We start from the raw sequence: 14272 nt of genomic DNA, 5'->3' as shown, positions 1-14272 counted from the left end.
TAAATCCAGCAGTGATTTTGACACATCTGAAAACTATCAACAGTGCTGTGCATGGTACACTCATACCAGTGCAACACCCACTTCCATGACACCCTGATTTCATAGTGTTACTGCCATGATGAGAATGGTCTGCCACCCAATTATAGTTCAGTCTACAGTGGATATGATCAAATTGAACAGTGATTAACAGGGCATAGGCTAGCTGACAGATGCAACAGACAGCCTACAACCAGTAATTGCACACATAAATAATCCACCTATAAAATGGAGGTACCTATGATGTTGCTGGCAAATATAGGCGCAAAATCTTTTTTAATATAGAGAAAAGCTTAAATGCTGACCTTATATCACACTAACTTTATGGTGTATACATTAATCACACAGGAAAGATTTTTGCACAACATGCTTGCAAGGCATGCATGTTTAATTTGCATATGATTTCACCACATGTGGTCTCAATATCTGCCTACCGTGGAAAAGATTTTCTGATCTGTGATCATCAGTCACAGAGTATCAGAGTACATGGGAGTTCAAGGGAATCCTCGAGGATTTTCCTCACTGACTAGGTGTCTGGTGTGAAAATGTTCCAAATATAGCTCCTCTAAGCATGAGGATAGGCCTAAAAAATGCTCACACATAATCCGACTATGGCACACTCCAACGGGACACAGATCAATTGAATAACTCCAAGCATTTTAAGGCTAAGGGCACACCTCTCTCAAACGAGGTGATGAGAGACAAGAAAATCATGATTTGTCATGGTAAACACACCATAATTTGACATTGTAGAAAATATATTAGCAAATTGTCTTTTTCAATACTCCTTAAACATAACAGGAATCTCCTAGTATGAAGTGTAGTAAAAACCCACAGTTTAAATTGAGGGGAACAATCTTGTTTTCCTCATAGGGCTCAGTAAGGTGGACTAATAAGGAGGTGGCATAGAGTAGCCAGTGCTAAAGGAGAAATGCTAAAGTATGCCTGGGAACACCTGTTGGTCACCATGACCCTAAAAGGAGACAGCTGAGCCAATCACAACACAGCAGCTACAGACTACAAAAATCTTCATCTACACCCCCCATCCCATACTCCCACCCACGTAAACCCCACCTCAGCTGTTTGGCATGCTTTGGACTTCATCACACATACCAGGGCACTGGTCAACTGACATAGGCAGTACTGAACAGTACTGCATTGGCCCCCCACAACTGGTTCCTTAACTAGTTAAACATCTACACTTAGAATGCAAATGACTTCCCTACCCGGAGGTACTTCAGATAGCAAGTGTGGTCAGTGTTGCTTTCCATTTTTTATGTAATTACATCATATCCATGTTGGCCCCAGTACTACATGCATAAAAACTACTATTAATATGAATAAAGAAGAGACATGAAGTTATATATACTTTTCCTGCCTTATGTAATGCAGGCCTATAAATGTTTACGTCAGCTGAGGAGAGTAATGGTGACAGTTTTAAACTACTTTTTTTTTTTTTTTTTGCCAGAGGGAGGGATTCTTGTCTCCTGTGCAACATCACTCCATTTTAGTGACACCCTGTGACAGAAGATTAGGTGCAAGATTCCTTTAATAGGGTGACTTTTTTTTTTTGTTTTGCTAGCTCTTATTTGGCGTTATGCGAATTCCCAGGACCACCCCTAGGGCCCATCCCCCTGGCCACTGTCATATTTAAGGGGCATCCCTCACCCTCACACTTTATCCCAGTGGAAACTCCAGCCTTGCATTTCAACTTGGTGAGTGTGTGCCTTCTGTTAACTTTATTTCTGTGGACTGCCTCAGGGAAGAGGGAAAGAAACAAGGTTTTATACAATGTTAGGATAGAACACTGAACCATCTACATGGAGAAAAACACTCAGCTTTGTTTTTTTAAAGTTCAGTTAATGCTACAAGATTGACTTGTCCATCTCTTTTTGTGAAAACTGACAGCGAAATTCCCTGAGGAACTGGTTTTCTATAAGAAACCTACAGTAGAAGACACGTCCAAAGCAAATGGTACCACTTTCTACAAGAAGTATTAAAGAACATTGTGAGAGATCAGGAAGAAAGAGTATTTTTGTAAACTAGACCAAATGAGTGATAAAGTTATTTTTGACTCAAGACAAAACATTGTCGTGTATTTTAGAAACTAATGTTAACATTTCGGTATAGGTTCATTAGAGGCTAGCATCTTACTCTTGGGTGCTTTAGCAATAGATGCTATGAATAGAGGTGGCAGTATTACAGCACGTTGTGTAGAGAAGAGCCACGATGTTTGGACAGCTGAGCCAGAACTCCTACTTGTCAAGTGAAAAACTCTCTTGGCTGTGAAATAACTTCAGATAGGGGGCTGAATGACAAAGCCTGCTTGCAATAAAGCTGATTCTTAAAAATAGCAAAGTTTTCTTGGAGTCTAAGCTATGCACATTTTTTGGTTTTACTATGCTGAACTTTTATCAGATGCAGTGAATCATATAAGAAGTTAACACTGTTGTGTTTACCTGGACATATCAGCAGAAGTTCTGCTTTATGCCTTTTATGTATCATTAGTTATCCTACAAAATTTATACTAAAATTGAATGTCTGCTACAATTTACTACAATTTGCTCAATTAATTTGTAAGTGAATGCTTCTCCCAAAAGGGGATTCTGATGGAATCATTTTCTTCAACATTTGTCATTTTCACTGGCAGTTTACTATAAGCATATTTTTACTGTCATCTTCTTCTTCTGAAGACCATTCTGGAAAAGACCAATCATGTGTGACGATGACGAGACCACCGCCCTTGTGTGCGACAATGGCTCTGGTTTGGTAAAGGCTGGGTTCGCTGGTGATGACGCTCCTCGTGCTGTCTTCCCTTCTATTGTTGGAAGGCCCCGTCACCAGGTACAGGACTGAGAGAAAAATCCACAGCACAGTGCAGCAACAACATTTAAACATTTAAAACTGACACAAACTTTCACAAACGTTACTCACTGATTTCTGATGGACTTCTCCCAACAGGGTGTGATGGTGGGTATGGGTCAGAAAGACAGTTATGTCGGAGATGAGGCCCAGAGCAAGAGGGGTATCCTCACTTTGAAGTACCCCATTGAGCATGGAATCATCACTAACTGGGACGATATGGAGAAGGTATGTACCAACGATAGAAATGATTCAAATTGTTATGGCAGGTGAGAATGTTAAGCTGCTATGGTCTTTTTAAAATTCTTTATAGACTTTTTAAAAAATAATTTGTAATTGGTTTCTAGGAAGGACTTCAACCAATCAACAAAGCAAACTTAATTAAACAATCTGCCTTAGGCATATGGCAAGTTTTTGTTTTTTTTTAACTTATTTTGGTTCTTGTCTCAGATCTGGCACCACACCTTCTACAATGAGCTGCGTGTAGCCCCTGAGGAGCACCCAACCCTGCTCACTGAGGCGCCCCTCAACCCCAAGGCCAACAGGGAAAAGATGACCCAGGTAAGCAGACCCCCAAGAGGGTAATACTTTTTGTACTCACTCTAAACACCGTTCCACTGTTCACCTTTATGCTTCTACTTTAGACCCTTCTGAAAATGACTGGCTTTCTATGTCTTGTAGATTATGTTTGAGACCTTCAATGTCCCAGCTATGTATGTGGCCATCCAGGCTGTGCTGTCCCTGTACGCCTCAGGCCGTACCACTGGTCAGTATTCTCTGAAAGTATCCAATATCCATCAAAACATAAACTGCTATATGTTGATATAGCATCTACAGTATTATATTTACATTACATTTTTCTATGTGGCATATATAACCACAACTTTTCATTCTCCTGTACTGCTTCACAGGTATTGTGCTGGACTCTGGTGATGGTGTGACCCATAATGTGCCTATCTATGAGGGCTATGCACTCCCCCATGCCATCATGCGTCTGGATCTAGCCGGTCGTGACCTAACTGACTATCTAATGAAGATTCTGACAGAGCGTGGCTACTCTTTTGTGACCACTGGTAGGTACAGTGAAAATTAATAGCCCTCTGTGGCATCATAATTTCTTCACATTAGGCCAAATCATCTAAGCAAGTTAATTACCTGCTAGACAGACCTTGCATAATCACTCACTAAAACTCCCCTTCCACAGCTGAACGGGAGATTGTGCGTGACATCAAGGAGAAGCTGTGCTACGTGGCTCTGGACTTTGAGAACGAGATGGCCACTGCTGCCTCCTCCTCCTCTCTGGAGAAGTCCTACGAGCTGCCTGATGGTCAGGTTATCACCATTGGCAACGAGCGTTTCCGCTGCCCTGAGACCCTCTTCCAGCCTTCTTTCATTGGTGCGTCTTGTCTGTCTAACATGTTTACTTTATTTGGCTGCCCCTTGCCTGCATTAAATGAGTGAGATTTATCCCAGTTGTTAATTATATACATCACTGATTTGATTTTGCCTGTTGCCCTTCATAGGTATGGAGTCTGCTGGTATCCACGAGACTGCCTACAACAGCATCATGAAATGTGACATTGATATCCGCAAGGACCTGTATGCCAACAATGTCTTGTCTGGTGGCACCACCATGTACCCCGGTATTGCTGACCGCATGCAAAAGGAGATCACTGCTTTGGCTCCCAGCACAATGAAGATCAAGGTAAGAGTCCAACCAACTAAATGATTCTACACTCAGAAAAGCAGTGCAAATCTGGCCACTTTTTTATGCACACTCTAACAATGTCTCCTCCTCTGTGTAGATCATTGCTCCCCCTGAGCGTAAGTACTCCGTCTGGATTGGTGGCTCTATCCTGGCTTCCCTCTCCACCTTCCAGCAGATGTGGATCAGCAAACAGGAGTATGATGAGGCTGGCCCCTCCATTGTCCACAGGAAGTGCTTTTAAACCTTCTATCTTACCAATCCACCATTGTGTTGCATTTGTACTTTGTACTTTTTCATTTATTGTATATAAACATACTGTAATAAACATAGATTCCCTTCACAATATTCAAGTTTCTCAATGTTTTACTAGGGACAAAAAGGTGCTATACGATTACTATTTTGAACAAACAAACAAATATAAACAAACAAACAAAATATTAAAGTCTGCAGTGACAGCCATTGCTGCTCTCTGACCTCATTTACAGACAGAACCATAAGCCTAATAAATCTATTTTGATGCAGTAGTTTTATGGCATTTTTGACAACCAAACTAATCTTTTATACAAACTGAACTGAATGTCTGTTTCTTAGCCAATTTCAATAGTCATTTCAGACTATTTCATAGCCAATTTACAATCTGCATACTTTGAGAAGTGACATCACCCTATTAGGTTAATGCCAAACATGCACCCTAATCAATTTTTGTGGGCTTCAACGATTAAGGGATAGTTCAACTCAAATCTCTCCCATGTAACATGGCAGATAACCCGTGTACATCTTTGGTTCCAGTTTTACATAATAAATAAAGATTACGTGCAATAGCCACAATGAAATGAGGCCTGCCAGCAAAAAAGTGACTTTTGTGAGGCACCTCTGTTTGGCATATGGAATTAAACTCAAGAATATTTATGACAGTGTTGACATGCCCACCAGTAAGTAGGCCACACACTAGTCTACAAGAAGGCATAACATAGAACAAGGAAATAGTTTACTTAGTGTGGAATACAGTTTATACTGATCTACAACTATGGATGCCAGGTCATGCAACCCATCCTTCCTATCATAGCCTATTTCACAGACCAAAGTGTGCCTCTTCAGCATATGCAGGTGAGAAACATAACTGAGTATGGGTTGGTACCATGGTAAGTCACAACGAAAAAGTGTAGATTGTTATTCTGGTCATGTAGTAGTAGACTCTGAGGGCTTGTTCAGAAAATGTCTGAAAGCCTTAAGGGTAAGTAATAAGTTGCATTTTGTGACATTGGACCCAAAACCCATCATGCCTAGTGAACCCTACTTGTCTGACATTCCCACAGGTACAAGTTGATAAAAGAGAAGATTGCCTATCTAATGCCCTGCAATATGATGTAGCCAGCCTTGTGAAGCAGATCTTTCATGAGCTTCTACATCCAGTGGTTCCTGGTTTTCTCCAGGTCTTCATGATCGCTCAGCCACTACCTGTAGAGGATGTAGAGGATCAGTTTCCCTGATTCAGGGCCCGAATGTCTTGGTCTTCAGGGAGCGAAAGCGCTTCCCTGACCTCAACAGAGAGAAGAGCCTATTGTTGGGATGGGTGGGGTCCTTCACAATCCTCCTGGCCTTGGTCTGGCACCGCTTGTAGTAGATGGTCTGCAGGTCAGGAAGTTCTGTATGAGTGATGCGCTCTGCTGAACGCACCACCCTTTGGAGTGCTTGTCTGTCCTGCTTGGTGCTGTTCCCAAACCAGACTGTGATGTTCCCTGTGAGGATGCTCTCGATAGTGCAGGTGTAGAAGTTCCGCAGTACCTTGGAGGTTCCACTGATCCTCACGTGGTTCCACTGATCCTCACAGGTTGGTAGTGCCGCTCCTGCTTCTTGCTGCAATCCACGATCAGCTCCTTTGTCTTACTGACGTTTAGGAGGAGATTATTTTCCTGGCACCAGTTTTCCAGGTGTTTCCAAGCCAGTTTCCAGGCTTGTCCTGCCTTCTGTCTGAGATTAATACTTCTACTCTCTGCTTTTTCTTCATGTTCCTCAAACAGAGCTTTCTCAGGTATGTTACTTAAGATATACACATGTAAAGTAAGTTACAGTATGGCTAAATACTTAGTTTGCTTTTTCTCATGTCTCTCAGATTTGCAGTGATTAAAATGAACAGCTACGACCTGTCAGTGGTCCCGACTCCAAACCTCTTTCGCTTGCTCGGTACTTCTGAATGCAATAAAGGGTGCCACAGGCTTCACATTGCTGTGATCTGTGCACACACATTGGGTATGTCCTAATGGTTTTTCACAGGCCAGTCAGTGATGAAATATGTACAGTACTGAGTGATGGACGATTGCTTTTCAGTAGCTGTGGCTCTATACTATTACAAGGATGACCCTACAATGCTGAACTCCCATCTGCCATATTAAATGGACTCTAGCTTTGTGTGGGAAAGCAGTGGAAGAACGCATTTAGAAGGTAATAAACTATAAGCTAAATATAAATAAATAAACTAAAGCTATTTTGTAAGCCTTCAGTTAGATGCCATGTGAAATGGCAATTATTCGAGCAATTATTTATATGTGTCTACAGACTTGTCTTTAAGCAAGATTTGGACTTCAAATTCCAAAAAGAAGGGAAATTCTTCAGACGAAGTTTAGGAATGGTGCTGTGTTTTGTTTGACCACTTTTGTGATTACTCCTCAAGTAAACATCAGTCATGCATTACATATTAACCATTCTAATTAAATTGCTGTGCACCATGCTGACATTGTTGGTTTACATTTACTCTGAAGAGCAGCAATATTCAAATTCTTCAATTGTCTTGAACAGGTGCCTCAGCAACTCACCCAGAAGTAGAGACAATGCAAGGTCAGTGTGCTCAGAGGAGTGCTATTGTATTTTCCTGAGATTTCAGTTGTAACCTTTGAACAGGTGAAAACAGGAAGTGTAGTGGTTATGGGCAATGAGGGAATCTTCAGGCGGTTCCAGATTTTCCTTCAACAATCTTAGGTGTGTCATTGTCTTATTTTTCTTTAAATGTCATAAATGAGGGACCCTGAGGGAAACGATTTTGTCACAGCAGCATATAGTAAAAGCACATCCAGTAAAGAAGACACTATAAATACCAAATCCTACAAGGACACACAGTTGCCAGATAATAAGTTTTAAGCAGGTAAATGGTAATTAGTTATTCCAAAGCACTGCAGTGTCATCATCCAACACAGAATGTGACAATCATGAATAATGTGCTGATCAATAACAGCCTGTAGTTTTAAGTGTCTTTTCATTTTATGTCATCGACTGTTGGTTTATGTCTTTGTAAAAAAACAAACAAACAACCTTTTGCCTCCAGTCACAACTTTCAGATTTGTGTTTTAGAATGTTCAGTCACGAAATGACCACTGATTTTCTAAAAACCCGTACTTAAGGAGTGTAAGGAGTGTAGAAGTGTCAAGTGTCATTGTCCATATAAGCAACAGTATGTGTTTTACACTGAAGGCCAGTTTTTGGGTTTTTTTTTGTAAACTTGATTGCCAAATGAATAGTGCTTAATCTCTGTTAATCTCTCTTAGACATGCATTTGAAACTCTTTATTGTGTTACAAGTCCTAGAGAAGATATCCCTTCTCAGTCACCTATATTCATGTAGGCTCCAGCCCTACAAGTGTACAGCAGTTGGCCATTGTCTGAAGAAGTGTTACCATGAAAGTGTCTGTCCACAATCAAATCCTACCCATCCCATGTGTGCTTAAGGCACTTTTCAGCACCCCAGCCAGAGACAGTCCAGAAGATCAGCAGCTTCTCACTGATAAAGAGGCCATGCCTTCCTTATGTAGTTCAGACAGTGCCTTTGCATTTTTGGAAAATGGTACAGGCCCTTTGATAAAGAACACTAGCACCACCCCAGATTTGGAGATGCAAAGCATGCCAGTTGGTGGTGATGAGCAAATGCCCATGGACAGAGAATATGAATATCCTCTTCATGTTCAATGCTCTGGTTCTGTGCAGCTAGGCACATTAGACAGCAAAATTAATTTACTTCCTGCTTTATCAAGTCCATCAATAGTGCTTAAGAATGACTCAGATAGTTGCAAATGCCTGCAGATTCAACTGATGAGGCTGACTCTGCAATGAGAACTCATATGTATGACAACAGTAGGGTGCTGATGTGAAAAACTGACCTGCCCTTGCTCACAGCCCCAGCATCTCAAGGTCCCTGCCACATGTGACCCTGATGCTTAATAATCTTATGGCAGGGAGCGGCTGTGGAAGTACACCGCTGGATGCAATAACCACACCAAAGATTTAAAAAATGAGAGCATTGGATTGCATTAAAAATTAAGGCAGGTTGAAGGTGAAGCCAGTGCTGAGTAAAGTGATTCGATCGCTCCTTAAATTTCAGCATACTCCTCTTTGCCAGTATGCGAAGCGAATGTACTCTTGCATTAAAAGATCAACTTAAAATCGTCTTGATCAACTTAAAAGCATACGAGCTCCATACTGAAGTTCTGAATATGATTTATAGGGAGATTAATGACACACTTGTTTTAAGTATTAGTCCTACTCATCGATAAGACTTATATATTGTCATTGTAATGCTATTACTTTTTTAATTTTCAAACGTGTTCATTTCAGTTTTGTGTACAATGTAATGTTCCATTTATGTGAACATACATAAAGGATAATAATCTTTTTAAAAAATATTTTAATAACTCTCTAGTTTAGTCGTGTATGCGCGTATGCATTAATACATACGCACTTTTTGTTTAGAGATATATTTTGTAAAGGAATAAAAACGCAACTCATAATCGTGTAACCTATGTAAATTTGTAAACATGATTTATGTGTAAAGTAGGTAATATAAACATTAGGATTAAAAGAACACGGGGGAGGTATATCATGCGCGTGGTCCAGGAACCAATTACAATTTGAGGAGATTAGATAACCGGGCAGCTTGGCAACAGCGTAAATGAACCGTGGAAGAGGAGCGGCATCCTTGCTCAGCCTTAGAACCTCCTCGAATCACTACGTGGTAAGGTATGTTTTCGCCTTGTTCTTTCGGTTTAGCATCGTTAAAATCCAACGTCGAAATTTCTGTGTTCAAATGATACACGAATGTGTTCAAATGATACACATTTGCGCTTCCTGAACAGAACAACCTATAATTTGTGTGTTAATGACGTAGTTGAATGTGTCGCGTTGAAATTGCATTTTATTGTAATACTGAGGTGAACTTTATATCGTTTTAGCTGTCTGCATTGCAATTTACATTTAGAATTAAATCATTTAACGTTTCACGTACAAGAAAAAAAGGCTACAGTCGTATTGCTGTCATAGCGACTGGGGCATGATGTTGTGAAACAAAGTAGGCCAGGTCTCACCTCACGTAGAGTAAATCTGTCTTTAGAAAACGTAGCCCAAATAGGCTATATTATCAATACATCATTATGTTGTGCGGAAGACTACAGTTGATGGTTGAAGTCGATATATTTTCTTTTGATTGTTCTTACAGTGCCAGTGATGGGTTCGGCTGGCAAGATGTCACACACGGTTGCTTTCAGTCTCTTGGTGAGTTTGACGGCAGTCGTTTCTGGACGTAGTCCTCGCACCGCTGACCAAGTGTCGGAGGCGGACATCCAGCGCCTTTTGCACGGTGTTATGGAACAGCTGGGAATCGCACGTCCCAGGGTAGAGTACCCGGCTCATCAGGCTACCAATATAGCGGGCCCCCTCAGTATCCAGGGTAAGGAGCATCTTATGTTTGATCTCAGGTGCCATATATGCTCCACCTAATACTATAATTACTTAATGTAATGCTATATTGATTATAAGCTATGAAATGAAATCTTAAATTAATATTAAGGTGTAAAATTCATAGAGCTAAAATTATAACAGGAATTCATTAAAAACTTACAGTAAATAATGCAGAGGAGTATTAATAGTTACACACAATTCCTTTTGTGCAGTTCATTTGCACTTGTATATGGCCTTATATATAATCATGTATTAATATTGATTAAATATTAGTAATATTTGATCAATAATCGGCCTAAAATATTGGCACATGGACATTTTCAACATGACTGTATAAATATACTTCACATTTTAATACTGTGTTCCTGAATATTTTGAAGGGAACAGTAATTTTTAAAAAAAAATCTAGTTGTGCATTAGCAAGTTGTGACCGGCATGTTTGCGCTATGTCCACTAGGTGGTGCTCACGAGGGGCTGCAGCATCTTGGACCATATGGAAACATCCCCAACATTGTCGCAGAATTGACTGGGGACAATGTACCAAAAGACTTCAGCGATGACCATGGCTATCCCGACCCTCCTAACCCATGCCCCCTAGGGAAAACGGGTACTGTAGTCTATAATCACCAGCCAAATGTTTTGTTTTATTGGAACTCACATTTGTTTTTTAAGAACTAATAAATAAACTGAGGATTTAATCTGCATAACTATATATTTTTTTGTTTGTTTTAGTCTTTTGTTTTTTGAAGATAAGGTAGGCTATGTCAGAATTAATTTAGAATGAGAACTATGGGTAATCCTGTACATCCATAGAATGTGAAATGTTGTGGGCTTCAATGAATACACACAGTGTTCCTGTAGGACTAAACATGGATGATACTGTGTTCTTAGCTGCTGATGGGTGCTTGGAGAATTCACCAGACACAGCAGAGTTCAGTCGAGAGTTCCAGAAACACCAGCACCTCTTTGACCCAGAGCATGACTACCCTTCAATGGCCAAGTGGGTGAGTTTACAGTTTTGATGATAGCAATTTGAACCCCTTTCTGGTAGACACAAGGTTTGGATCTGGGTTTGCATATTACAGTTAAGTTAAACAAGCAATAGTTGTCATATTAATATTTATTATATGGTGTCCATTTTTCTATGTAGTGACCATTTTTCTTAGTCTGTAGTGAGTATAAAATGAAAAACTTATTCTTGCCTTTTTTTTTTTTTGAATGTGCTCGCAGAATAAGGAACTGCTTTATCAGAAACTAAAGGGGCGTCCAAAAAGAAGAAAAAGGGTATGTAGAGCTTCAAATGTGTTTTCATTGCCCGTGGGACATAACAGTATTTGGGATAGGAACTAAAAGAGAACCTGCGGTTAAGCCATGTTAAGCAAAGGTATTTTATGGGCGCAACCTTTTTTTTGTTGCAGAGTACCAACCCGTATTTAATGGGACAAAGATTGGACAATGTAGTGGCCAAGAAATCTGTGCCACATTTCCCAGAGGAGGATGAAATGGAAACCACTGCAAGCAGCATGAAGCCCTGAACTTTATACAGTATTGACAACTGTGTAACTGTGGAACATAGTGTCACATCCGAATGTGAAACAGTAAACCTAGATCATATGGTGCAAATGAAGATGGTGATCTCGTAAAATTTATTTTTCCTTGACACGGTTTTTGTGTTCAAAAGAATGTTAAGTAAAATAAACATGTTCATGTGCACATTTTTTTAAAGTGTGTTCTAACTGTATTTAATATGAAGAGTTTAATAAGGATTTGCAAGTAGTTTTCTGTTTGTCACCCTTGTAGCTTTTATATTCATTTTCAAAGTTTGATCTTAGAAGCCTTTAATGTTTTCCAGACACGTTTTGAACGGTTGTGTCATAACAGTATAAAGCCATGAACTGACTAATGTATTTCGTAACAAGCATTTAGAGTTTTAAGTGTCTTTTCATTTTATGTCGTCGACTGTTGGTTTATGTCTTCGTAAAAAAACAAACAAACAACCTTTTGCCTCCCGTCACAACTTTCAGATTTGTGTTTTAGAATGTTCAGTCACGAAATGACCACTGAATTTCTAAAAACCCGTACTTAAGCGGTACTGCGTCGCTGATGAGCTTGTCCAGGTTGAAGAGGAGGTGTGGTCTGCCTCGCGCATCCTGCCCCCTCCACTTAAATGTTGCGCGGATGTGCCGCACTTTCTGTCTTGTCGCTGAGCTTTGGATTTCAAATTGCTTTTCAATTTACTTTCGGTCGTAAAGGTTTTTACATATAATTTACATACGTGTATTGCATTTTACGTAAAAAGCGAAAAACAGGTATTTTACAAGGTAAGCATACTATTTTAATTATGCGGTATGGGGAACAATTTTGAAGTTCAACGTCAACATTTTTAATTCTAAGTTTCAGCCTGATGACTTAACTGAAATCTAACAAGAAGCTTCTCGAAAACCCAAAATAAAACCAGCAAAAAGTTTTACATGCGCAGTCAATCACCGAAAATTGTCGATATTGCTTATCATAGATGTTGTCATATTTTTTGCAACTATAGATTTACTTGCTGTTTCCTAACGAACTTTAACTTTGTAATAGTGAATATTATTTCTTTTCACATGAAAGGATGGCGAAAGAGGCATTAGTTGCTGCGATCGTGGTTTTGTGGCTACTTTGCTGTCCAGTGAATAGCTGGGTTAACGGGGGATTTCAAGGCGCCATTCCCCATCACAATAAATACAGCCCAAACGAGTCCGAACAGTCAGCGCAGACACCACAGAGTGGGGCCAGGATAGGGCCGTCTGCGCCTGCGGATGAGGTGCTGGAGTCTAGCCATGAGGCTTTACACGTAACGGAACGCAACTATCTGAAACGTGACTGGTGCAAAACGCAGCCACTAAAACAGACGCTCTACGAGGAGGGGTGTATCAGCCGCACAATCATAAATAGCTTCTGCTATGGACAGTGTAATTCATTTTATATCCCTCGACATGTTTATCAAGAAGACAGCGCCTTCCAGTCCTGCTCATTTTGCAAACCAAAAACATTTACGTTTGTCACCTATGCTTTAATATGTCCGGGACAGAATCCAAGAACCAGGAGGAAACGCGTCCGGCGTGTGAAACAGTGCCGTTGTACTTCAATAGATCTGGATTAATACCAGTTCAATTTCTGTTTGTTTTCTCAAACGGCTAATTGTAATATACCACTACTGGCATAAAATACGTGGAGAATATCTCTCACAAGCCTATACTGGATGCTTGGGAGGAGCAGCAACATTCATGCGGTCGGTTTTGCAATGTCTGATGCTAGCAATGTTAGCTTTAAATAATCTCTGCTATCATAATTAGTGCCACACAGATGGCGTGTATTTTTCCTCCACCTTATTTTCCATTCATTGTAAATGTATGCAGTTCCTACTATAAGTGAAAAATCTCGTCAGTCTCCACTATGTGGACAAATTTGCTGTGTTATGCAAATCACTGACAACTAATTTCGCATGAAAATTAATTTCTGTACATAATGTATTTATGTAACTATGATAAATCAAGAAGCATTTTCATCTTTGATATAAAGATATTTATTTCCTCTGATTTCGTTTTTTTTGAGTGGTAAAAGAAAGAAAAGAAGAAAAAACTATTTCAGAACTTATTCTCTCATTTCTGCTAAAAACCTCTATCAACCTGTAACATTGTTCCCCAGACTTTAAATGGAAATGGAAATTGATGTGTCAGTTGAAGTGTCATAGTTAGATGAAAATGGGGTACATTTACACATGTTTAATGTATGTCCAATGTCATAGCAATATAATGTTTTTTCTGTGGAGTCCATTTCAATGTTTTAAAAATACATACAAACAAAAATACAATATAATATTGAACTTTAAAAAATAAAGTTTTTGATTGCTCTAATGTGTGCATATGTTAGTAATTTATGGGTCTTTTAAACTAATCATCTGAGA

At 39.8% G+C, this 14272-nt stretch overlaps 3 protein-coding genes across 4 annotated transcripts; all 3 read left to right on the top strand.

Moving 5' to 3' along the window:
• Nucleotides 1-1620: 1620 nt before the first annotated feature.
• actc1a (actin alpha cardiac muscle 1a) lies at nt 1621-4951 on the top strand. Its single transcript, XM_026998978.3, has 9 exons — nt 1621-1751; nt 2730-2880; nt 2998-3126; nt 3349-3459; nt 3580-3664; nt 3810-3971; nt 4103-4294; nt 4422-4603; nt 4704-4951. Exons 2-9 carry the CDS (start codon nt 2752-2754, stop codon nt 4845-4847), a joined length of 1134 nt encoding a protein of 377 aa, XP_026854779.1. The 5' UTR covers nt 1621-1751; nt 2730-2751; the 3' UTR covers nt 4848-4951.
• A 4566-nt stretch (nt 4952-9517) lies between these two features.
• Nucleotides 9518-12039, top strand: scg5 (secretogranin V). 2 transcript variants are annotated; one of them, XM_026999062.3, is made up of 6 exons: nt 9518-9604; nt 10085-10315; nt 10784-10933; nt 11218-11330; nt 11557-11610; nt 11745-12039. In XM_026999062.3, the coding sequence occupies exons 2-6, from the start codon at nt 10093-10095 to the stop codon at nt 11859-11861; spliced, it is 657 nt and encodes a 218-aa protein (XP_026854863.1). In that variant the 5' UTR covers nt 9518-9604; nt 10085-10092; the 3' UTR covers nt 11862-12039. The 2 variants fall into 2 exon arrangements, with proteins under 2 accessions (XP_026854863.1, XP_026854861.1); XM_026999060.3 differs by having other exon boundaries at nt 9518-9609.
• A 136-nt stretch (nt 12040-12175) lies between these two features.
• grem1a (gremlin 1a, DAN family BMP antagonist) lies at nt 12176-14222 on the top strand. Its single transcript, XM_026999063.3, has 2 exons — nt 12176-12647; nt 12937-14222. The coding sequence occupies exon 2, from the start codon at nt 12938-12940 to the stop codon at nt 13466-13468; it is 531 nt and encodes a 176-aa protein (XP_026854864.1). The 5' UTR covers nt 12176-12647; nt 12937; the 3' UTR covers nt 13469-14222.
• Nucleotides 14223-14272: the final 50 nt, after the last annotated feature.

Source organism: Electrophorus electricus, chromosome 7 (assembly GCF_041902795.1).
Source record: "Electrophorus electricus isolate QZ-2024a chromosome 7, ASM4190279v1, whole genome shotgun sequence".
Classification (NCBI taxonomy): domain Eukaryota; kingdom Metazoa; phylum Chordata; class Actinopteri; order Gymnotiformes; family Gymnotidae; genus Electrophorus; species Electrophorus electricus.
This window is presented reverse-complemented; position numbering and strand designations above follow the sequence as displayed.

Bases quoted from the DNA above. Each gene is read 5' to 3' on its own strand.
- actc1a (XM_026998978.3), top strand. From the start codon at position 2,752: ATGTGTGACGATGACGAGACCACCGCCCTTGTGTGCGACAATGGCTCT. The intron at 3,127-3,348 runs GTATGTACCAAC...TTCTTGTCTCAG, and splicing joins ACTGGGACGATATGGAGAAG to ATCTGGCACCACACCTTCTA. The intron at 3,460-3,579 runs GTAAGCAGACCC...TATGTCTTGTAG, and splicing joins ACAGGGAAAAGATGACCCAG to ATTATGTTTGAGACCTTCAA.
- scg5 (XM_026999062.3), top strand. From the start codon at position 10,093: ATGGGTTCGGCTGGCAAGATGTCACACACGGTTGCTTTCAGTCTCTTG. The intron at 10,316-10,783 runs GTAAGGAGCATC...TATGTCCACTAG, and splicing joins GGGCCCCCTCAGTATCCAGG to GTGGTGCTCACGAGGGGCTG. The intron at 11,611-11,744 runs GTATGTAGAGCT...TTTTTGTTGCAG, and splicing joins GTCCAAAAAGAAGAAAAAGG to AGTACCAACCCGTATTTAAT.
- grem1a (XM_026999063.3), top strand. From the start codon at position 12,938: ATGGCGAAAGAGGCATTAGTTGCTGCGATCGTGGTTTTGTGGCTACTT.